This window comes from Phasianus colchicus, chromosome Z, assembly GCF_987193195.1.
Source record: "Phasianus colchicus chromosome Z, bPhaCol1.hap1.1, whole genome shotgun sequence".
NCBI lineage: Eukaryota > Metazoa > Chordata > Aves > Galliformes > Phasianidae > Phasianus > Phasianus colchicus.
The window spans coordinates 51,147,610-51,170,690 of record NC_143476.1 but is presented as its reverse complement, the minus strand read 5'-3'; the positions used below and the strand labels follow the sequence as shown (position 1 = coordinate 51,170,690).

The 23,081-nt window shown below is 39.1% G+C and overlaps 1 protein-coding gene across 2 annotated transcripts in view; it reads right to left on the bottom strand.

The window, feature by feature from the left end:
* Window positions 1-18,643, bottom strand: part of TUT7 (terminal uridylyl transferase 7) — a 34,517-nt gene extending 15,874 nt beyond the window's left edge. For both annotated transcript variants that reach the window (XM_031602437.2, XM_031602434.2), the window contains exons 1-12: window positions 16,523-18,643; window positions 15,298-15,425; window positions 13,885-14,411; window positions 9,473-9,651; window positions 8,831-8,947; window positions 7,609-7,786; window positions 7,118-7,206; window positions 6,156-6,207; window positions 4,275-4,344; window positions 2,688-2,814; window positions 1,737-1,856; window positions 624-755 (exon numbers count right to left, since the gene is read on the bottom strand). In XM_031602437.2, the coding sequence (XP_031458297.2) occupies window positions 624-755; window positions 1,737-1,856; window positions 2,688-2,814; window positions 4,275-4,344; window positions 6,156-6,207; window positions 7,118-7,206; window positions 7,609-7,786; window positions 8,831-8,947; window positions 9,473-9,651; window positions 13,885-14,380 (1,560 nt within the window). In that variant the 5' untranslated portion in view covers window positions 14,381-14,411; window positions 15,298-15,425; window positions 16,523-18,643. The remainder of the gene's footprint in view (window positions 1-623; window positions 756-1,736; window positions 1,857-2,687; window positions 2,815-4,274; window positions 4,345-6,155; window positions 6,208-7,117; window positions 7,207-7,608; window positions 7,787-8,830; window positions 8,948-9,472; window positions 9,652-13,884; window positions 14,412-15,297; window positions 15,426-16,522) is intronic.
* Between the last annotated feature and the right edge of the window lie 4,438 nt (window positions 18,644-23,081).

The following is a 23,081-nucleotide window of genomic DNA, read 5'->3' as shown; positions in this document are numbered from 1 at the left end:
ATGTGATATTACAAAATTTATAACTACTTCTGTAACACAGCAATTGCAACAACACCTGCAAAAAGGGATGAGATATCATAAGCTCTTATTATAAGATGTCAAAATAAAACACTGCAGCAATAGTTGAAGAATAGTGTCAATGATTAACAGCAATTTATTATATAAGTCTCTGTTATAATTTACAAATTGCCAAGAAAACAGCACAAAATAGATTACAGATTCTAAATCTTATTGCTAACTGCTGCAACATGTCATTAGAGAACAACACTATGGGTTGCAAAGTAGTTGTAAAATAAAGGATGTGTAAGAGTAATTCAAAACTAAGATGAAATACAATCATACAATTAATTTAATTCTTAAATAAACTTGTTTTAAGTTCATATTTTCTCCCTTTACAGATTAAAACCCAGGGCCTTATCAAAGAGAGTTGAAGTAATACCTGTGAACTTCTGAGTACCAAGGGATAAGCATAGCAAGCTTTGTATGAAGCAATTATGTAATCTTCCATTTCCTCTTATGACTTTGAAACATCAAAACCAAAGCAAAAATAGAAGATTTTTTTTTCCCCCAAGAACAATAAAAACTACTACACTACTACAAAAGGAATGTTAAATGTTTCACACCTTGCCCCTTGTAGGAGAAGTTTCTTGTGGCAAATCAGCATTGTCAACAGGGTTATGCTCCCAAACCACAACATCATTCTCAACTTCTTTAAGATGGAAATTAGTTAATTTGTTTAACGAGAAACCTTCAATCTAAAGGAGACAGAAAAAGAACAAAAATTAACATTACATGATGTTTAAAGCATTCTTCCTAGGCCAGTAAGCCAAACTAGAATGAAGTTTAAAATCAGCTTTCTCAGGCCTTAGAAGATAATCCCAACCTGCTTCTCTCTTATCCCTAAACTTCTCTAAAAAAAAACTCTTGAGGAGCACTGCATTTGAAAGTAAATATTTCAATGAACCTTGCTTAGCATCTTGCTCAAGTATAAATATATATATTTTAATTATACAGTCCTACTGTATAGGACATTTTCTCACATTTAGTGCAGAGAGTGAAGAGACTCTGGGAAAGAGTCAGTTATGTAGCAAAGGAAATTGTCACCTGCAAGGCCTGTGTAATTAGTTATGGAAACTAGAACATCCATATTAAATGTTAATTAAATGTTACAAGTTAGAGTATGAACAAAAATACATGCCATGGAGATAACACTTGAAAAAAGTGTCCAACAGAATTGGTTTCTACCCATAATAGCCTGATCCCAATGCCCAAATGTGCTCTTGAATGTAGTCCACACTTCCATTAGAAAACCAGATGTCAAAGTTCAAGACATTGTTTTGGGATATAGCTGTATTAATTCAGAGCTATCAAGAGTATGGAAGAAAGGTTGAAGAAATAAGGAAGTAGATTGTTATGCATTACATTATTCAATTACCTTACTCCTTAAAGGGGCAGCAGTAGCACTTAATTCAATGACTATGACCACAAATTTTATCCTTACAGGCAAATAATATATATATATTATATATATAGTATATATAAATACACATACATTTATTAGTTATATAAAAGTTAAGTGTACATTGGCTGAATCATGTTCTCTCTGAATTCCTGCAGAAGTGAGTGGCTTACAGCTTTCTCGCATAGCAAGAAGCTGTCAGGTCATACCACAAGCGAAAAGATGGATCCTCCACTCACTCACTCACTCACAGTATTCAGTTTACTAATATACATACCCATGATCCCAAATACACAGGTAGAAAAGGCTCTTTCCTCTGTTGCAGAAAGAAGATAACCATTAATGCAAACACATACGGCGACAAACCTCCTTCCTCAGGACGATCAACGCAGCACAGCTGTAAAATAAATTGTGGTAATTGAAGTTTCAAGAGAGACAGTAAAAAATATTCTTTTACTTCTCTTTAAAAAAAAAAAAATCTGTCACTGTATTCAGTGAGAAAAATTCAAGTATCTTTGAGCTCCTCTTGCGAGATTGATTCTGTTATCGAGGTCAGTTAAGAGTCCTGCTGCAAATATACCACAGAATCAGAGTACACAGAATGGCAAAGCAGACAGCATACTGCAGATTTTGGAAATGACAACTCATTTTACAGAGACATAACCGAAGTTAAAATGTTTTTCTATGTTCTTCGTAAGGTTGTATTTTAGTTGCATGCACACAAAGTCTTTGAACAAGTTTGTTATTTTTTTTAATTCGAAAGAAAGTTTTATCTACGTAAGAAAGAAAAATTTTATTTCCAGTCTTTTTCACAATGTATTAAGCTTATGCTAACTGCACTGCATAGACATTCTTCTGATTTATTTGGTAATATAAAAGAACAGAACATTTAGAGGCTTTGCATGACACTCATGAATCAATCTGAAAATTCCACTTCTAAAATTTAATGGAACATGACAGGGCAACAACTCATAGAAGCATAGAATGGCTTTGGTTGAAAGAGACCTCAAAGATCATCAAGCTCCAACCCCTCCACCACAGACAGGGCCACCAACCTCCATGTCTAATTCAGGCAGCTTATGACTTAAACAAAAATTATACCCTTTTCCAATACTCTCTCTAAAACAGTTTAAACAATGGTTTTCTAAATCATTCATACAGTCGCAGCAGTATAGTACCAATATTCATTAAATATTTTCACAGATGAAGGAATAAAAATAACTCTTACCTTTGCCCAGTACCTGAAGGCAATCACTAAAGATGCAACGGTAGGCTCCAGTTTTCCAATGGCAGCCAAATGGTTTGTTGTCAGATAAGCATTTTCATTCCCTGCACTTACTTTACAAATAAGGCCACTAAAAACCAAAGAGAAACAAAGTAAAAGACCTTGGAGACTTTGTAAGAAGAGACAGAGGTCAGATTACATCTCACAAAACAATCTAGAAGGCAGCTGTAAGGGAAGATTGAACAGCTTTTCCAAGACAGCTTATCTATATTAAAAGAAGCATGAAAACAACTTGATATATGATAAGATTGAAAACGAATGCACTATATGTAGGCTGCTCTGAAAGTAATGTCTTCTATTTATTTCCATGGAAACTACAACAGATACAAAGACCACAATAAGACTATTTGATAGGGCAAATTCTCAGCTACAAAATACTACTTCTTAACATAATCATCACCATCAGCTATACATTTCCATCAGTAAGACTCGGCAAGCTGAGCTTGCAAAAGTCTGCACCAGAGGTGACATCTGTGCATAGTTGTCCAGAATGTGTCTGTCCTGCACATTGCTGTCATCACTGCTGAAATGTACTACCCGTTGCCTCACTGGGCTCACATCCATTGTTAGGTCTCCATAGAAGTTCAGCTAGCATTGAACAGTATCAAGGGGGTGCCATTTTTTCCACATTAGGGAATTAAGTTCCGGACCTTTACTTCATATGCACTTCCAAGCAATTTGGTCAGACTGTTCTGCTGCTGCTATCTGTTGCACAGCAGCAAAATGCAACAAAGTATTTCTGGGAAAGTTCAACCGCCACTGCCATATCTCATTTGCCTCTGACTTTGTAGGCCAACAAAATAAATAGGAGACATTACTTTTGGAAGCACGCCTCATAATTTTCTGTAGAAGTGTGTTCAAATACATTCCAAATTTAAGTTAATTGTTTCTAATGTGTTCAATTCTAATGATATTAAATCACTGGACTGTAAAACCTCAATCCTGATTTCCTTCATGTATCAAAAATATTTTCCCATGCCACACCCATTACAACAGTTTCTATGCTGTTTCCACAGAACAAGAAACATCTTCAAACAGTGAAAAAAAATAAGGTAGCGGCAAATAACAGGTAATATTCCTGCACCAGAAAGTATTTATAGAATGTTTCATGAATCTTAAGTGATTTCCATTAAATGGGCAAAATAAAATGTCTTTAACTCGTGCATGAAATATTAGTGAGGCTATGCAAGCTGATCTTGCCCTTAAAGAAATCTTTAATTTAATATGGCATCTATGTTATCTATAAGGAAGCAAAGGAAGTTTCTTCTTAAGCAGTTATCCCAAATGGAGGGGTAAAGGCACATGCTGGAAGCCAAAATGGTTGAAAGGACTGGGAAATACGCAGCTGAGGACAGAACAACCCTTACCCTCTTATTCTAGGCTAGGAATGACTTGCCCATGAGTGTTAGTTTGTGTTTCAAGATCCATGGAACTGTAATAATTTAGTAAAGAAACATCATTTTTCAGATGTTGGTACATAAAATTTACATTGCTATATACTATTAGAACACACAAAGTGACAACTGAGACCTTTGCTTTTCTCTGCATACCACCACTGGTATTCTAGTATGGAAATCTGCATCAACTCCAATAAAAGATTCTAGGGGGGAGAAAAGAGAAAAAAGCACATTAAGTATGATATTGACATAAAATATTTTGAACTGGATGCAACTAGAGGGGTTGAGCTGCATTCTGACAATTTCTTGATTATTTCAAAATTAGTTATTTTATTCATTAATCCAAGGATGCTGTACATTAGATGTGATAAATCAACTCCAACCCACTCTTAATGCAAGTTTTTCACATGTGATAGGAAGAGCATGGTCTATACTCTATGATAGGAGTTGTTATTTAAGAAGATACCTAAGAAAAAATGAACTTTACAAAATTTATAAATACTGTAGGCATATTTAAGTAGGGATATGTCGGTTGTGCTAACTTTACTGCAGGCAGATGAAACTTTAGAACAGCTTTAGAACAACAACATTTGTAAAACAAAGGTACTGTGAAAGACTGAAGACATACAACTTTATCTCAGTACCAGGTGGAAATAAAGTAATTAATTTAAATTTTCCTTGTAATCTAGAAATGCTCTATGCAAGTATTAGAACAGGCTTGCTAGCAAGAGGTAATGTCTTCCTCCTAGACTTTATTTTTTCCCCTCTTATTTTTTATATAACTCTTCAAACTTAATTCAGGTTCTTTTTTTTTTTTTCCCATTAACACCAAGAAGTATAAATACCACTACAGATCCTCCTCCAATTGGAGCGTATTTATGCAAACTTGATGCCTCACTGTTTCATTAGGTCAGGTGCAGAGAGAACTATGAAAGTGTTAGGTACTCAACTCAACAACTGTAAAACTGAAGTTCAGTTATGCTCTAGCCACTGAGACAACTGATCTCTTTGCTTTTGCCATGGAAGTACCACAAGTGCCTAATACTCCAGCCTTTTATCTCCAGACTCAAGAAGACTTTGCACAAGATGTTAAAGAAAACACGATATTTCAAAACACAGATTCTGAGCTTTTATGGGATCTGGGCATCCTCTTCTCAACTCTCGTTGAGTAGTAAATACTGCTATCCTCAAAGGCTGTAACAATCACTGGATCAGACAAGATCACATACATACAGCGGAAGGGAAGAGAGGGACAGATAGAGGAATGGAACGGAGGATGGGAAGAGAAAGTCTAGACCAGAAAGTACATGCAAGTTTAATGTATTTGCCTGGAACTATACAGACTGAATTCCCATCTGTGAACAAAATGCAAGGTAAAATGTAAAAAAAATTCTTTTCTAAATTTGCATTTAAAAGAACAGAGTTTACTCCCCATTTACTTTTTAATTTATTTTTGTCTGGATATGCTCTGGCTGGCTTGAGTACATTTAAGATGTAAAATGCCATTTAGGAAAATGATACTGTATGACTATACATTAGTACACACAGTCGTATTCACTCCTTGAAAAATGTGTCTGTATGCAGTCAATATTACAAAAGCTCACTGCATTAAAAACAAGTGCATACAAGTACAAGAAAATAGACCAAAATCATAGAATCAAAGCATTCTGATTGAGTTAGAAATGTCCAATCTACTTCAGGTACTATACATGGTTCATACTGCAGGTAGGGAAAGAAATGCACCACCTGCCTTCTTCACTTGTGGAAGAAATGTGGGAGAAAACATCCCATTAGGAATTCCTCATATCAACAGAAATAACTCCAGAAGTCATAAAACTAACTATAAAAAAAAGAGTAATTTCTGCCTCTACCAGTGTATTATTTTCTGCAATAATTTTCTGGTTCAAATTCAATAAAAAACCCTCATAATCATTTGTTTTACATATTCAACAGAGGTGGAATTGATTAGCAGTAATTGTATAATGGAATTGAATAGGAAGTAACTGTTCCTTACCACTATTCTGTAGACTTTCTTGAACAAGTAAGAGAACATCTGGCTGACTCATCTGTGAATAAAAATAATAAAGTCATTTTCGTTGCAGTGAAAAAGGTGATTTCCCACATCACTTTTTTTTGTTTGTTTGGTTTAAACAATGCCTCTAGGTCAATTCTGTTCTTCTTCCAAGACAGCAAGAGGCAAACAGAGCAAGGTTGTATGAGGAGGAACATGGATGGAAAATATCGTGGAGCAACTGTAAGTAAGTTTATTTTTTATCTCCATCAAATCAAAACACTGAAAAATACTTTTCCAGTGAGTTTAATCAGCTTGCTTTCTGAAAGCAATGGGCCTATCATGTGTCAAAGAATGGAATACAGCTTTTACTACAAATACTTTAAGAACATAGATCATTCTTCTCTCCATTACATTTCAGTATTCATCAGAGAAAATTCATCAGATTTTAGCTACGAGAATGTCAAACCAGGAATAATTTTAAGCATGGAAACAGAGTTTTCACAGTCCTGAATTTCTTTTCAATGTCTCAAGCAAAACAACATAAAAGAAAAAAAACCCAAAAAACTACTAGCATGACAAATCAATGCTTTAAATTAATTTGCATATAAGATGGTTTAATGGCTCAAAAACGATATAGCAATCAGAAACTCTGAAGCACAGATGAGTACAGAAGCAAGACCATGGAAATGCCATTTGATCCAGCTGTAACACAAGACAAATAAGTTGATCTGCACCATACGACCATGCTGAGGGTCCAGATGCTTTAGGTATTTTCAATTTTTTAGAAAAAGATTCAATGAAGTATGAAGTCACATTATATTACAACAGTATTAGTGTGATAGCTCTGTTCTACCCAATGCATTTTCATTTTAAAAATGCTATTACCACTTTGTAAGTTATATTTAAATTATACATAAAGGTGCAAACCACTGTGACATATTTAATAAAATGGTCTTACTTACGCTGGCAGGAAACTGGATGTCTATGTTTATGTCTGAAGTTTTGAAACCAAATCCACTAAAGGAGGATCCATACAATCTTAAGGAGCACTCTGCAATGCAAAGAACGCTCCATTTATTCTATACCTAAGTCTGTAGCTACGTTACAGCACTGGCAATGCATCTTACACCTACTGCTAGATTTGATAACCACAAAAGCTCATGAAGGATCTTCCAACAGCATAATGCTTAGTAAATCCTACCTTCCATTGTCTAAATAGTAAAAGCTTATGATGAAGGTAAGATACTCCCCACATCCTGTTCATCTCTACTTTTTAGGTCATGAGCAACATTGTAATTTAATTCTGATATTGCCACATCATATTGTTGAAAGAGACTAGTAACTAAATACAGTATTTCAGTATCCAACTAGCCAAATTTTCAAACAAGTTTCCACCTCTATGAACCTATAAAAATTAACATATCTAGCAATTAGAAAAAACTGCAAATAATACCTGGCAATTTTTGATGCAGTAAGTCTTCCATTATTGTTCTAATCTTGAGCCTTTCTTGTAAATCTGCATTACTTAAGCCAAACTCCTGTACTACATTTTCAATGGCAACATCAATAGCCTTAATCTGTGAAGTTGTTGGAGGAGGCAGGGCATTCAATAGCTGTTCCTCTTGCTTTTCCTTTAAAGATAAGAAGACTAATGATTCTGTTCAGTTGCTTAATGTTGTAGAATGAATGCATGCAACTTATCTCAATTAACATAACCACAGCTTTTCAAGACCACGAAGGTAACCGGAAAAAGAACAAGAGAGGAACTGCAGTAGGTATAAAACATTTATTTATACCAAGAAGCTTCAATAACCTGCAGGGGTACATACGTGTGTACATGTACTTGTGTATATGTATCTGGAATGTAAAAAAAAGTCATCAACTCTTTCATCAGCACTGTGTGTGTATAAGTACACTTGTATCTGGAATGTAAAAAAAAAAAAACACACCAATTCCTTCAAAATCTATGAAGAAGGGCTAGAAGTAAATGAGGAAGAAACAGAAAACACGATCAAGACGATTACCGTCTACTTCAAGCTGGGAAAGCAGAATGAACAGAAAAAAAGAAGAGTAGTAACACTGAGGTTATGCTGGAAGTTACTTTGAGGTTTGTTCTGAACATGATCAAACTAAATCACGATCATCAAATAGGCCTGCAATACTCCACAGGCAGTCAATTTCATTTATAGTATTCTGAATGGCAATCTTCATCCAGACATACAGCTTATGATTTTTGCTTATTATTACATTTCACTGTTTTAAACTTTATCAAAACACTTAACTGGTGAGATATACCAAATATACACCAAAAGGAATGCACGTAACTAGTCTATTAGAAGAATTATAGAACAACAGAAGAGTTGAAACAGGCTTTTTTGTTATACTTGAACTCCAGTATCAAATACTACTCCATAACAAATTAGATGAGGACTTCCTTTAATGATGGACATTAAAAAGTAAAAATTAAATTTCAGAAGTGAGACTGGAAGTAAAGTCCAGGCATTAAGTTTACTCTTTTTATGAGCCTCAATATGTAATCATTTTCAAGGAGCTTCAAATACAGTAAAAAATATATGAAGAATGATTTTAGATACAGTGCAGTTTTATAGTTAATAGCAAGTGAAGACGACTTCAAAAGCCTGCGTTTTACACTTCCTCTACTGTCCTTAACTCACCTTTATGCTTTTCTTGTGTCTTTTCTCCTTAATATGCTTATGAGCAAAAGTCACAGATTCAATCAAAACATCACATAATTTGCAGGCATATTTTGCTGATGGGTAGCTTCGAGGTTGCTAAAATAAAGACAGAAAGAAACCATACCATAAAATAAAGAATAACTTAATTTTGTTCAATACCCTTGCTAACCGGAAGACTCTAACCCTGAAATCCAGGACTGCTCACTCTATCTTTCCCAACTCTATCTTTACAATCAAAAAGTTCAAACATCAAATATAATGCCAGAAGAAGAGTACTGCTGGGCAATTAAGTCTAGTACTTTGTTTACCAGTACCCCCAAAACCATGATAGAATATATTAACTGAATGTAAAATTAAGTTTTTCTGATCTGTTGCCCCAACCTTTATTGAACCAATGTTAATTGGAGAGCTAATGGAACAGTCTTTTTTGCAATTATCTTGCTGCCACATTGGGACTTAACAATAATAGAAAAGGATAATTTGCCTTCTCTTTACAATTCATCTATTCTGTCGTTACATCAATAATGACCTTCTAGCTATAGCCAGAGAAATTGCACAATATGCATCCTCTACATTTTATTCAAAGATTAAAAATATAGGAGATAAATAAAACAATGGCACCTTCTTCAGTCTATAAATGAAGTCTCGCTTCAATCGTTCTTCAGCTTGCTGTAAACCTAGAAGCTCTTTTGCTGAAAGCACAGATTCATCTATGACTGGGCCATCCACTTCATCATCTTGATCATACTCATCTTTTCTATTTCTTCTTGATCTCCTTGTTTTCCTGAGCTTCTTCATTTCTTAGAAAGAATTATGAAAGCAAACGCATCAAATAAATTCAAATACCACACAAAATTCTGGATTTTATTTCTTCTTTAATTTCCATTCTACTTAAGCGCAAGTCAAAGAATCATCTACTCTGCATGGATCATAGCCTGTTTTGTGCAAGTCTGATAATAGCAAGAGTGTTTATCTATGACAGAGCCTAGATTATCACTTGTTACAAATCATAATGAAACACTTGTTCATCTCACTGAAAATAACTGGCATGCTTATTTAAATAATTTCGCTAAAGTTGAAAAAAAAATTAAATATTTAGGTGCCTACTCGAGACAGTATAACGCTATGAAGATAGAACATGCCCAAAGATTTTAGGATACTTAATGCAGCTTAGATACATGAACAAATAATAAAGCTAAGCAACACACAGGTCACTAAGACTATACACAATAATCGACTGTAGGCTTATCTGAATCGTTCAGAAAAGCTAACTGCACTAGGATTTAGCAGTCATGGGTTAGCTGGCATAAAACAAAATCATCAGTAGTAACCACCTGTTAATATGTACTCACCTTTCAATTAAACTAACACATGGATCATTACTGCCTTTACATCATTAAAAAAAAAATTTAAAAAAATGTATCACCACCTTTTGGATCAAGAAATAAAGAGCTGACTAACTACTCATACATATTGCTTAATAAAGCTACACAACTTGCACAATAAACATGCTTAGAAAGCTTATTATGTTTACAGAAAGTAACGTATCAAAGAAGTCCAAACACCACTTCTTTTAAGCAATGCCTGTTGTCATCTTGAGGCAGGAATTGCTACTAGTCTGACAAAGATATGTAAAACTTACCTCAGAAATGAGAACACATAGGCTGGATTTTCATGTAAGTTTTTAGATTAGTTTTCACTTGAATGGTTACACAGGATGTCCAGATGCATGGAGTTTCAACATTTCCCTGCTCCTGACAAAGTTTATGTAACTTTCTTAGACTCCAAAACTCTTGTCATACCCTGAAGTTTATTTGTAATAGTCAGGAAAAAAAAAGACATCTGCTCTACCAAATGTATTTATAAGGTCTGGTCCCTGCTATCACAAATTTTGTCTCTAACAACTGGCAAAGCAAAACAAGCTGGTTGTGAATTTTCAGCCAGTTGCCTGATTTCATTCACTGAATAGCATGTTTGTGCTGGTATTGTAAACAGGAAAAGAACAAGAATGCTAATACAGTCCCCCTCAGCAGCAGCAGCAGCAGAGGCATATGCTGGAATAAACAGAACTAAGTCTTAATAGGGATTCCTCTTCCTCCAAAGGACGTTCCAAAGAACAGAAACAGAAGTCATAGCCTTGTCTTTACAAATCCTTTCCATTTTCTGCACTGGCTCTCCTGCTGAGAATCCTAAGATGCGCAACAGTTGTTTGACCACATTTTTTCTGATGAATGCTGGTGGGACTTGGAGAAAACTATCTATTAAATAAGTGTCTTTGAAGGAAAGCATGTGACAGCACCTAATTATCATTTACCTTCATAAGTACTAAGAAAGTTCAGAAAAAGCTGCAAAATAAATTAATACTTCTAGTATTATTTATTAGTTGAAGTAGTGACAGTCTAACTATAGGCTAACAAGTAAACAACTACTAAAGGTGCGTTCAAGTTAAAGATTATGCAGAAAAAACAGCGCCTCAGATTTGGTAAACTCTGTGTGAGCTACAGTAAAAAGGCATGAAGCTGAAGAGACAACTGCATAGAAGATGTCAAATAAAAGGAAACATCAAAAAAGCATTATTAATAACAGTTTGCTATCTGACAGTTTATGCAGGAACCTCAAGAGGTGAGCTACACCATGCCTGTGCTTCACAGCAGGATGAGCTTTGTCAGTGCTAGGTGATGCTCATCCAACCTATTCTCAAAGGCATTTGCACAGACTGCATGAGTTGCCAAGACAACATCCCGAGTACTTCACTAGCATTACACAGAGAAACTTTCCCTCTATTCTTCATCTGAATTCCTCCTGTTGAATTTCAGGCCTGCTCCTTTTTGTTTCATCTATTGGAAAGATTCAAACAAGATTACCATAATATTTTTAATAACTTTCTATATAGCTAAAAGTTATTATCATGCCTGTTCCCCACTAGCCTATAGAAGAAAGGTTTACCCTGTATTAGTTGTTTTTTAGGTGCCCTAGCAATCTTGTTGTTTTGGACTGTTCCTGCTTTATTTATTCAAGAGAGCTGTTGAAGCTAGATACAAGACTGCAGTTAAGTTTGCCAAAAACATACAAGAAAAAGAGTACTTCAGGCTACAATTTTGAGCTCCTACAGCTCACAGTACCTTGAAGCTGACTACTCATTTTCATCTTCCTATTCATTATGATCCCAGATGCTTCTCTGAAGAAATGCTACTTAACAGCTCTTTCTCCTTCATTTGTGCATTCCAACTTAAAAAACAGTATTTGCATGTATTCATTTGGTATCTCAACCTGTATGCAGGTCAATTTTTCAATTTTGCTAAATAATTTCAATTCTTCTTCCTGCCTTTCTGCATTTAGTTCCTACCAGCTCTGCAGCTCATTTATATTAATAAGAACTCTGTCTACATTCATAATCAGAATAGTGTAATAAACCTTCAACAGAGTAGAGCTCTTGCAGAAGTTTGGTCAATGCTTACTATCATTTTAAGAAGATCTTTTTAAGAAGGTACTTTTTGTAGCTCTACAACTTTGCTGTATTAATTTCATCCAGAGAATTTTCCTAGAGTTTACTTATTCTGGGACTGTCACCCAAGTGTTTAGAATACTACTAACAGTATTTAACCTTTCTCCATGTCATCATTTTATCATTTTTAAGAAATAAATTACATACTTCAAGCTTTTTTCTAGGCAAATCCACATTTATGCTACTTGTCTCTTTGCTACCTTGCAGATAACCACAGTAGGTTACATTATTTGTTCCAGAGTGGATTCCCAAAATTAAAGTTGCACATCCTTTTAGATACTGTTTTAAGGAGAGGCTTGCCTTTTCCTACATGCCACTAAGTCAATTCCCCTGTGTAAATTCTGCTCTGTGCTTTCCTTCTGAGACTGAGCTTTTCTTCGCAACCGATTTCTATCAATGAGAGACACTGGACACCTGCTCAGAGTTCATCATCTTACAACTGATGTCAAGAAAAAGGACAATAGAGTTTCAGACTTTTATACATCAACTAGCAAGACCTTCTCAGAAGAGGAGAAGATCAGCCTATAATCTTAACTAGAATAAGAGACTTCTTGATAACAATTAGCTGATCCCTGTTAGCAGAATCTCAACTGGTCATAATCTCTCTCATTTTATCTAACTATAAACCATGTTTTTTTTAAGAATAGGATGAGAGGTAATGGCCTTAAGTTGCACCAGTGGAGGTTCAGGTTAGATATTAGAAAAAATTTCTTCTCAGAAAGAGTGGTGACGCATTGGCACAAGCTGCCCAAGGAGGTGGCTGAGTCACCATCCCTGAAAGTGTTCAAGAACTGCGTGGATGTGGCACAGAGGGACATGGTTAGTAGGCATGGTGGTTATCGGTTGGTTGTTGGACTAGACAGCCATCAACCAAATGGTGGTCTTTTCCAACCTGAATGATTCTATGATGTTTCTCACTGCTCTGGTCTACTTACACTTTTTTTCTTCTTGTACTCACATTCAGTTCTAATCATACTGATGACTTTATCCCTAGCCCAGCCTTTTCTCCTCTGCATTTCAATGTTTAAGGTTTGTACTTTCAATATTAGTATCAGTTGCTCCTAGAAAAGTTTAATGCATATGGGAAATACATTATTTGTTCTTACTGTACTACTCACTAGCACTAAGTTCTCACAACACCTCTGACACACTGTTTTCAGTCTTCATTAATATGCACTTTTATGGACTTCAGTGGCAGCTCTAAAATTTTATCTTGTACCAACCTAATTGAGTTATCTCTATCAGCCTTAACAGATTCAATCAAACCATACCTGGAAAACTGCAAACAGGGACAATCATACAGTTGTTGTAATTTCTGTACCATGTGAAAGCTAACACAATTTATAAAACAAGTTCTATACCACACACTGTACCAACTTGTTTAAAGTGCCTCAATGTAGTAAATTTGCATTGTATGACAGAACAAAAACATTTTTTTGATTTAACAGTGATTGTAGAAATTTTACTTTTCAGTAACATATACAAAAAGGTACCAAATAGTATGTATAATAACAAATATCTGGATTACCAGAGCTTCCTCTCTGCATGTCTGACATGTCTTCATCTCCCAAGTCTTTCTGAAGTTGTCGTCTTACATTTCTGTTTCCTGCACCTTCAACTTCATGAAGAGAGTCCTTTCTTGTTCTGTTATGCATGGGAATCCAGATTCCAGATCTGTAGTCTCTCCAGTTTTCAGAATTACCACGGTGGTCATCAGATATCCACTTCTTTATTTGGTCTTTTTGGGTATCACTCAACTTTGACCCTTGACTGGGAGTTATATTTTTAAGAGAATTTGGGCTACTGAAAACAGTACGTGGTCCTCGTCTGGGACTACCTCCATAATGACCTGGTGTTCCCTTCTTCTTCTGCAGGCTGATATCTGTTTTATTGCTATGGCCATTTCCGTGTTCATCCATTACTTGGTAGTCTTTCTGTGAGAGACCTCCTTTGAATTCTTCTTCAATTATTATCTCTGGTTCCTTACTTTGTTTGGTAATGTAAGGCTTTGCAGTATCTCCCATAGTTACTGCTATTCAATTTTGTGGTTCACATCTAGAAAATAAAAAGTTAAAAGGAGTATTTTAAAAATAATCAACCAATAAATACAGATGTTATTATTTAATACGAAAATTTCAAAAATAAAAGCCCTGTCTCTGCAACACCGTAAAGGCAAGCACATCTTGGTGGCAAATGAAATTTTATTTCAATCAAATAAAATTCAAAATTAATATAAGCTTCTCCTTTTGAAATGCCTAAAGCTGGTTCACAAAATGCAGTGATAGTCCATGGCCTTTTTTTTTTTTTTTTTTTTCCCTCTCGATATACTCAGCTCAGTACAGAAGAACTTTTAAAGAGTTACAGAACAAACTCTGGTACACATGGAATGGAATATTAAGGAATTAATAAAGGGGATGCTCCTAAGTGATGGAACAAGGGGACATGGTTTTAAACTCGAGGATGGAACATTTAAATTGGATGTGCTTTAAGGAGAGAGTGGTGAAGTGCTGGAACAAGCTGCCCAGATAGGCTTTAAGTGCTCTGTTGCTGGAGGTGTTCAAGACCAGCCTCGGACAGCCTGGTCTATTACTAGATCTGGAGGTTTGTGGCCCTAACTGTGGCACAGGGTTGGAACTTGATGATCTTTGGGGTGCCTTCCAACTCAAGCCATTCTATGATTCTATGAAAAGCCAATTAAAATCATCATTCAAATACCGTCTCTCACCATCACCACTGCAGACATTGTTCACTTTGTTAAGGATTAAAATTGTGATCAGTGTTACAGAACACAAGCAACAATTGGTCTGAGGCAAACATCACCCAGTGATTAAGAAAAAACCTTAGCTGCCAATGCATGTTGCACTTTTTACCTCTTCCAGCACTCAGAGATTTCATATTATTGGGTAGTAAACATGCATATTTCATACTACTTCAGTATTACCTAAAAACAATGGGCTGCCAATATGGTCCCCAGACTTCGCCACGTCTGTGTTCTTACCATAAAAGGCTTTCAGAGTACTGTAATCAAGGAGCTAACTTAAACCTGGGAGACTGGGAAAGGAATGTTATCTGGAAGAGATGTTAAAACAAATAAAGAAAAATCAGTCCGTGCAACTACACCATATTTTGCATGATTGAAATCTAGCCATATACAACCAAACTGGAATTTTTTTTCTCTTTCAAAAGAAGATTCATGCGCTTAAGACTGCAGAAAAAGCTACAGAACTACTGAAGCAGAAAATAATTCACTTCTGATGTCTTCAGTACGGATATTGGATGCTTGATTTTACAGATATCTATCTATACATATATACCCACACTCACAAGTGGATGTACATACATTTACATATGTACGTATACATACATACAAAAAAGTTCTGCAGGCTCCAAAGGCACCATTATACATCTCAGTGTCTGCTTTCTACCAGCCTGAAGCTTTCAGCGTGTAACCACCACACAAGCAGAGCTCTGCTCTCACAGAGTGCAGCTCTTGGGTCCCTCTCCGAAGACCTGAACTCAGTCAGTCGCATATTACTGCAGAGGCGCAGTCATTCTAAGAAGGAGCAATAACAATAACGAGTACAAACTGGACTTGTTTCTTATGTCAGGAAAGAAGCTGCCACCGATTCTGTATTTCGGAACGGCCCACAAACAGGTCGCTCGGCAGTCATCGAGAGCCCAGCCCGCGCCCAGGCGCAGGTCGGGCGGGACGCTCGCCGTGCCCCGGCCTCACCCCGCAGCTGACACCAGGCAGGGCGCGGCACTCGCGTGGGCCCCGGGCGGCCAGGGGTCAGCAGCAACGCCACCGGGGCGAGAGGCAGCCCCCGCGGGGTCGGGAGGAGCGGGCAGCGCTGCCGAGCCACCGGCCGGCTGCCGCCGGGCAGGGCGCCGTCACCGCCGCGCAGGATGCGCGCCGCGAGACCCGCGACCCTCCTTCGCCCCCTCCTCCGGCCCTCCTCGCAGCGCGCACACGGCCTCGGCCCACCTCCTACCTCCCCACTCAGCCCCTACGGCACCCACCCCGGCGCTGAGAGGAGGGAGGGAAGAAGGGGAGGAAGGAGTAAGGGCCACGGCCCGGGCCGCCGCAGGCGCGGGAACTCGGTCCGGGGAAGACGCTCGGCGGGAGGCCCCTCCCGGCCGCCATTCGCCCAGAGAAGGGCACTCACCGGCCGCCGACACTCCGTCCCCTACCGCCTCTCCGCCATTACGTCGCGGCGGAAGCGCTGCCGGTCCCTCAACGCCGCCGTCCGCGCGGCTCTTCCGGCAGCCCGGCTACGCCTCCCGCTGGCATGGCGGTGCGTGCTGCGTCAGTGGCTCGCGGTTCTGGGCGCCGCCATTAAGTGATAATGGGGTTTCCAATGTAGGTCACAGAATCATAGAATCACAAGGTTGGAAAGGACCTACAAGATCATGTAGTCCAGCCGTCCTCCCATGACCATTGCTACCACAAGCACTAAACCATATCTCGCAGCTCCTTGTCCAGACACCTCTCGAACACTGCCAGAGACGGTGACTCCACCACCTCCCTGGGCAGGCCACTCCAGTGCCTGACCACTCTCTGAGAGAAAAAGTTTCTCCTTATGTTTAATCTAAACCTCCTCTGGTATATACAGACTGGAAGGAGCGGTCCTTGAGAGCAGCCCTGTAGAGAAGGACCTGGGGTCTTGATAGATGAAAAATTTAACATGAGCCAGCAGTGTGCTGGCTGCGGCTCGGAAGGCAAATGGTATCCTGGGCTGCATCAAAAGAGGGGCGGCCAGCAGGAAGAGGGAGGTGATTGTTCCCCTCTACTCCGCTCTTTGAGGCCCCATCTGGAGTACTGCGTCCAAGTGTGGAGCCCCCAATACAAAAAAGACAGGGAGCTGTTGGAGAGGGTCCAGAGGAGGGCCACGAAGTTGATCAGGAGACTGGAGCACCTCCCCTGTGAAGACAAGCTGAGGGAGCTGGGCTTGTTCAGCCTGGAGAAAAGAAGACTGCGGTGTGACCTCATTGCAGCATTTCAGTACCTAAAGAGAGCCTACAGAGGTGAGGAGAATCAACTCTTTGAAAGAGTAGATAACTGCAGGACAAGGGGAAATGGTTTTAAGTTGATAGAGGGGAGATTTTGGTTGGATATCAGGGTGAAATTCTCTACAGAGAGAGTGATAAGGTACTGGAACAGGCTGCCCAGAGAGGTTGTGGATGCCCTGTCCCTTGGATGGGGCCCTGGGCAGCCTGGTCTAGTATTAAATGGGGTGGTTGGTGGCCCTGCATGTGGCAGGGAGGTTGGAGATTCATGATCCTTGAAGTCCCTTCCAACCCTGGTCATTCTGTGATTCTATGATTCTGTGATGCTGGTACAATTTGCAGTTGTCTCCTCGGATCCTGTTTGTTGCCTGGGAGAAGAGGCCAAACCCCTCCTCATCACAGCCTCCCTTCAGGAAGTTACAGAGTGCAATGAGGTCTCCCCTGAGCCTCTTCTTTTCCAGACTAAACAATCCCAGCTCCCTCAGCCGCTCTTCATAAGACTTGTGCTCCAGACCTCTCACCAACTTTGTTGCCCCTCTCTGGACCAGGACTTCAATGTCTGTAGCGTAGCAAGGAACCCAAAACTGAACACAGTACTTGAGGTTGCTGAACAGGCTCCTTGCTGCAAACATGCAGTGTCACAGCCAGCCTTGGCAAGGGCAGTCCAGCTAACATGAAAAGATATTTTTGTGGTATTTTAGTCAACAGCACAGTATACAAGTAACATAGAGAATAGGCACTTGAATGCAATGCTGTTCACACATCGAGGCGGAGACATTTCTTCCCACATCTGGATGCAGTATTCCAGGTGTGGCCTCACCAGTGCAGAGCAGAGAGGCAGGATCTCTCAACCTGCTGGCTGCGCTTCTTTTGATGCAGTTGACTTTCTGGGCTGTGAGGGCACATTGCTGGCTCATGTCCAGTTTATCATCCACCGTTACCCCCAGATCCTTTCAGCAGGGTTGGGGAGACAAATAACTATCAGATGAATACAAGAGTAGTAAAGATAAAAAGGTGCTGTGTTGTAAGTGGGTGGGAAAGAGAATTAGTGTTAAGTTCACCTGAAATAAAAAAAAATACTAGAAGACCATATCTCATGAAGATGGCCTAGGTACGTGTAAGTCAGACTACTGGCTATTACAGAACCATGTTTTGTTTTTAAAGACATCTAATTTGTGGATTACTTCAGCACTGATATTGAATCTGACACAGACTTTTTGTTCCAGCTTAAGCTAGTCATTACATTTCCAGTTTCTCCATAACTACATATACTTAGCTCCATATTGTGCTCTGACCCAGTGGACAGCTAAGCACCATGCAGATGTTCATTCACAGCTCTTCCTCATACGTGCCCTTTCTTCTTTCTTTAGGAAAAGAACAAAAAAAAAAAAAAAAAAGGAAAAGAAGAGACTTCACAGGTTGAGATGTGGATAGAGAAGGTAAGAAGGAAAGGAAAGGAAAGGAAAGGAAAAAGCACCCCCACCCCATCAAAGAGACTACAATAAGAACAACAACAACAAAAAGTCCTAGCAACTGATTCAGAATACTATTGCTTACCTCTAGTGGGGTGATGCCCAGCCAGTCTCCAAGCAAATACCCCAGCCAATTTTCCCCAGTTTTATGGTTGAACTTGATGTGGTATGGGTATGGAAAATCCCTTTTTCCAGTTTGTGCCAGCAGTCAGGACTGTGTCCCATCCAAACTGCCTGCACACCTCCCACCTCCTCAGTAGCAGAATGGCATGAGAAACTGATAAGTCCTTGGCTTTTTATATGCACTGTTCAACAACAACAACTAAAAATAGTGGTGTGTTAGTGCCACTATTTTCATTAAAAATCCAAAACACAGAACATGCCAGCTACTATCTCAGCCAAAACAAGGGTGCTCAAACAAGTATTTACTGCATTTTTTTTAATTAGTGTTTTTGTGTTGTGAAGCATATATTTTCTATTAGGAAAGTTTTCCCCAGCAAGAAAAACAAAAACAAAAACAAAAACAAAAAACCCAAAATGACAAAACAACAAACAATCAGGGTTTACTCTGGTTTTGTAAGCTAAATCAAACTAAGCCAGTGTCAGAAACTTGCCATACTGGTACTAAAGGGCATGGAGTTGGCCTGGGAACAGGAGTGGCAGGAAGCAGAGCATGTGTTTTGACTGTCAGCCATCTCTTGGTGCCTCATCTGTCATCTGCAGTCTCTCACTTCTACATTTCACTGTTGCATCACTCAAAAGCAGCTAAGAAGTATTGAAAATATTGCTGCTCGTCCACATGAATGAGAAAGGTTGCATCACTTCCAAATCAGACAGAAACCTGTCAGATTTTCCTGAAGACGCTGCAGCTCACTGATGTACTTCTGTGCAGACAACCTGGCCCAGTCAGGGCTAGATGCTCACAACTTTTAAGAATTATTTTGTTTTGACAGAGATATTGAAGCATGAATTTATCTGCGGAGAGCAATCTAATGAAAATCCCAGGTGCTGAAAATAAAGTGATTTAGACTTGGACACATGGGGTATATGGTATAACACAGAATTAGCCCTTTATCAGTTAAACATTTACATCTGGCAGCCTACTACGAAAATGCACGCAAAACTTATCACACTATAAGCTGCACCTTGAAGTGGAAGGGGTGTGGGACAAAACCCTTGTCCCTTGTTGAATGTCTTAGAAGCTCAAAACGTGCATTGCTGACAACAAAAGCCATAAATTACAGCTTGATTTGTGTTCAATAGATGGCAGCAAACTCAAAAGAATTGCTGAAAAGCTGTAACTCAGATGAACTGTCAGTGAAATCAAGACCTAAAAACGTTCTTATGCAGCAAAATAAAAGTGTGATAACAACATGTGATTGCAAATTTAGCTAGTCTGGGAAAGGACAACAGTGGAGGAAAAGTGTCAGCACAGGCTTCAGCTTCATCTAGCAAGTAGAGTTGTACTTTGCCTGCACTTTCAGGCTTGTGTTCCTGCTGATATGTCTGCCATTCCCTAGGCTCGCTTGATTAAAGCTAGCAAGTCTATGCCTCCCTGTGCCACCTCCAAGTATTTGTTCTCTTTGTCAACAGTGCCTAAGGGAGTATTTTAGAATAGACTGTACTCTTTGGAAGCCTTTCTTATTTTCCCTCACTTTCACTTGAATATTTTCTCTGAAACACAGAGGCTGTAAAAGTGAGGTAAGCAAAATGTATTTAGCTAACAGTCAGTGTTATTCTAACAAATCTCTAGATGACCACTGTACCTTATCTTCTCCTGAGAGTTGTCTCAGTTAGGCTCAGGCATGCAGCATGTTTATCATTCTTATAGAACTGATAATTTAAAAAATAAAGTGCCTGAGGAAAAATACCATAAATACGAAGCATAACCCTTTCCACTGATAGAAGAAGTTGTCTTCCCAGGGACTCAGATCTTTGAACTTCACAATATACAAGTCCTGAAAGCTTGTCAGTACCACTGTCACAGAATCAGTGGAACACAGAATGGCTGAGTCTGAAAAGGGATTTCTTGAGATCATCTTGAGATCAATGCCTTTCTATCAAGCAGAGTCACCTAGAGCAAGTTACACTGGACTGTCCTTCTGGGTTTTTGAGTATCTCCAAAGATGGAGGTGCTGCAGCCTCTCTGGGCAACTGTGCTTGTATGTCCACCTTCACAGTAATAGACTGTTTTCTTATGCTCCATTGGAATCCAATATGTTTTAGTTTGTGCCCACTTCCTCCTGTTCAATCAGTAAGAACTACTGACAAGAGTCTGCCTCCCTCTTCTTATTTTCTCTCATCACATATTTATACACACTGTAAAGATCTCCCCCAGAACGTGCTTTTTGCAGGCAGAACAGGCACAGCCCTCTCAGCCTCTCCTTGTACGAAAGGTACTACAATCTCCATACCATATTCATGCCCCTCTGTCAGAGTTGCTTCAATATGTCCATGTTTCTCTTGTGCTGAGGAGCTGAGAATAGGCCCAGCTCTCCAGATGTGTCTCCCCAGTGCTGAGCAGAGGTGAAGGATCACCTCCATCAACCTGGGGCATTAGTGCTATTAGCTGTTGGCCTTCTTTGCCTGGAGTGTATGCTGCAGGTTCATTGTCAATTTGGCATCCACTACTACACCCTGGCCGTTCTTGGTAAAACTACTTTTCAGCCCTTTCAACTCCAGGAACATACTGATGCATAGTGTTGTTCCTCCCCAGATGCAAAACAACTCAATTATTTGTAGAATAATTCAATTCATTGAATTTCAGGAGGTTCCTCTGAGACCATTTCTCCAGCTCAGATGACAGCACAGCATCTGCTGTGTCAGTCTCTCTTCATAGTTTTGTATTTTCTGCAGGCTTGGTGAGAATGCACACCATACCAATGTTCAGATTGTTTGTGAAAATGCTAAGTATATTTAGTCTCAGTATCAACCCTTAGGGCACACCACTAGAGACTGGCCTCCAAGTGGATTTTGTGCCCTTAGTTACAATCCTAGAGCTGGGTAAGAGACAGCTATACAGGGAGATCCTTCTAGCAGAAGCTTGCACAGTACAGTGTAAATGGCAAAATGATTTGCTTGGTGGTACAGCCTGTAGTCATTCTCAACCTGAAATACATGATACTGGCCAGAAGATTTGTCAATCTGCAGAACTATGTACAATGAGGTTTTTTCTGGCATAAGGACCAAAGGTGTGATTTTTCCACAGCACTCTGAAGTGTAAACCAGGCTTAATGTGTGAAGGGGTAATGAAGCCTGGTTGTGACGCTATTTCATGGCAGACATTCCAGGATATGTGCTCACCCCATAAAACAGACGTCTCCTACTCTCAGAGCAACCAAGGGATTTTGACAAGATTGCTGATGTTACGGAAAATATTAAGCAATAATCCCTTCCATCAACCTAATTCCCAGTTCTTCAGCTGGCTAAAAATGTTGCAACTGTTTTATTACAGTGGATAGTTTTACAACACCCACATGTTTTTTAGTTCCCAGGTTGACTGGATTTCTGAACATCATCATAAATTAGAAGTGCAGAACTTGACAAGATGTTCGTTGTGAGAATTCCTTGTTTTAAGAAGTGCATAAATAGTATTGACTTTACTAATTTACTGTTTGTAAGAAATATAATTTTATAAAATGAATTAAATTAAATTAAATCGCTTGCATCAGAAATGGTGTTGCCAGCAGGAACAGGGAAGTGATTGTCCCCCAGTACTTGGCTCTGGTGAGGCCGCACCTCAAACACTGTCCAGTTTTGGGACCCTTAGTGCAAGAAAGACATTGAGGCCCTGGAGCGGGTTGAAAGAAGGACAACAAAGCTGGGGAAGGGTCTGGAGCACAAGCCTTATGAGGAGCAGCTGAAGGAGCTGGGATTGTTCAGTCTGGAGGAGAGGAGGCTAAGGGGAGACCTTATTGCTCTCTGTAACTACCTGAAGGGAGGTAGTGAGCTGGGGGTCGGCCTTTTCTCTCGTGTGACTAGTGATAAGACTAGAGGGAATGGCTTCAAGCTGCACCAGGGGAGATTCAGACTGGATGTTAGGAAATACTACTCTGAAACAGTGATCAGGCAGTGGAATGGGCTGCCCAGACAGTTTGTGGAGTCACCGACCCTGGAGGTATTCAATGAATGTTTGGATTTTGTGTTAAGGGATATAGTTTAGTGAGAACTATTGGTGATAGGTGCATAGTTAGATTGGATGATCTTGTAGATCTTTTCCAATCTTGATGTTTCAGTGATTCTGTGA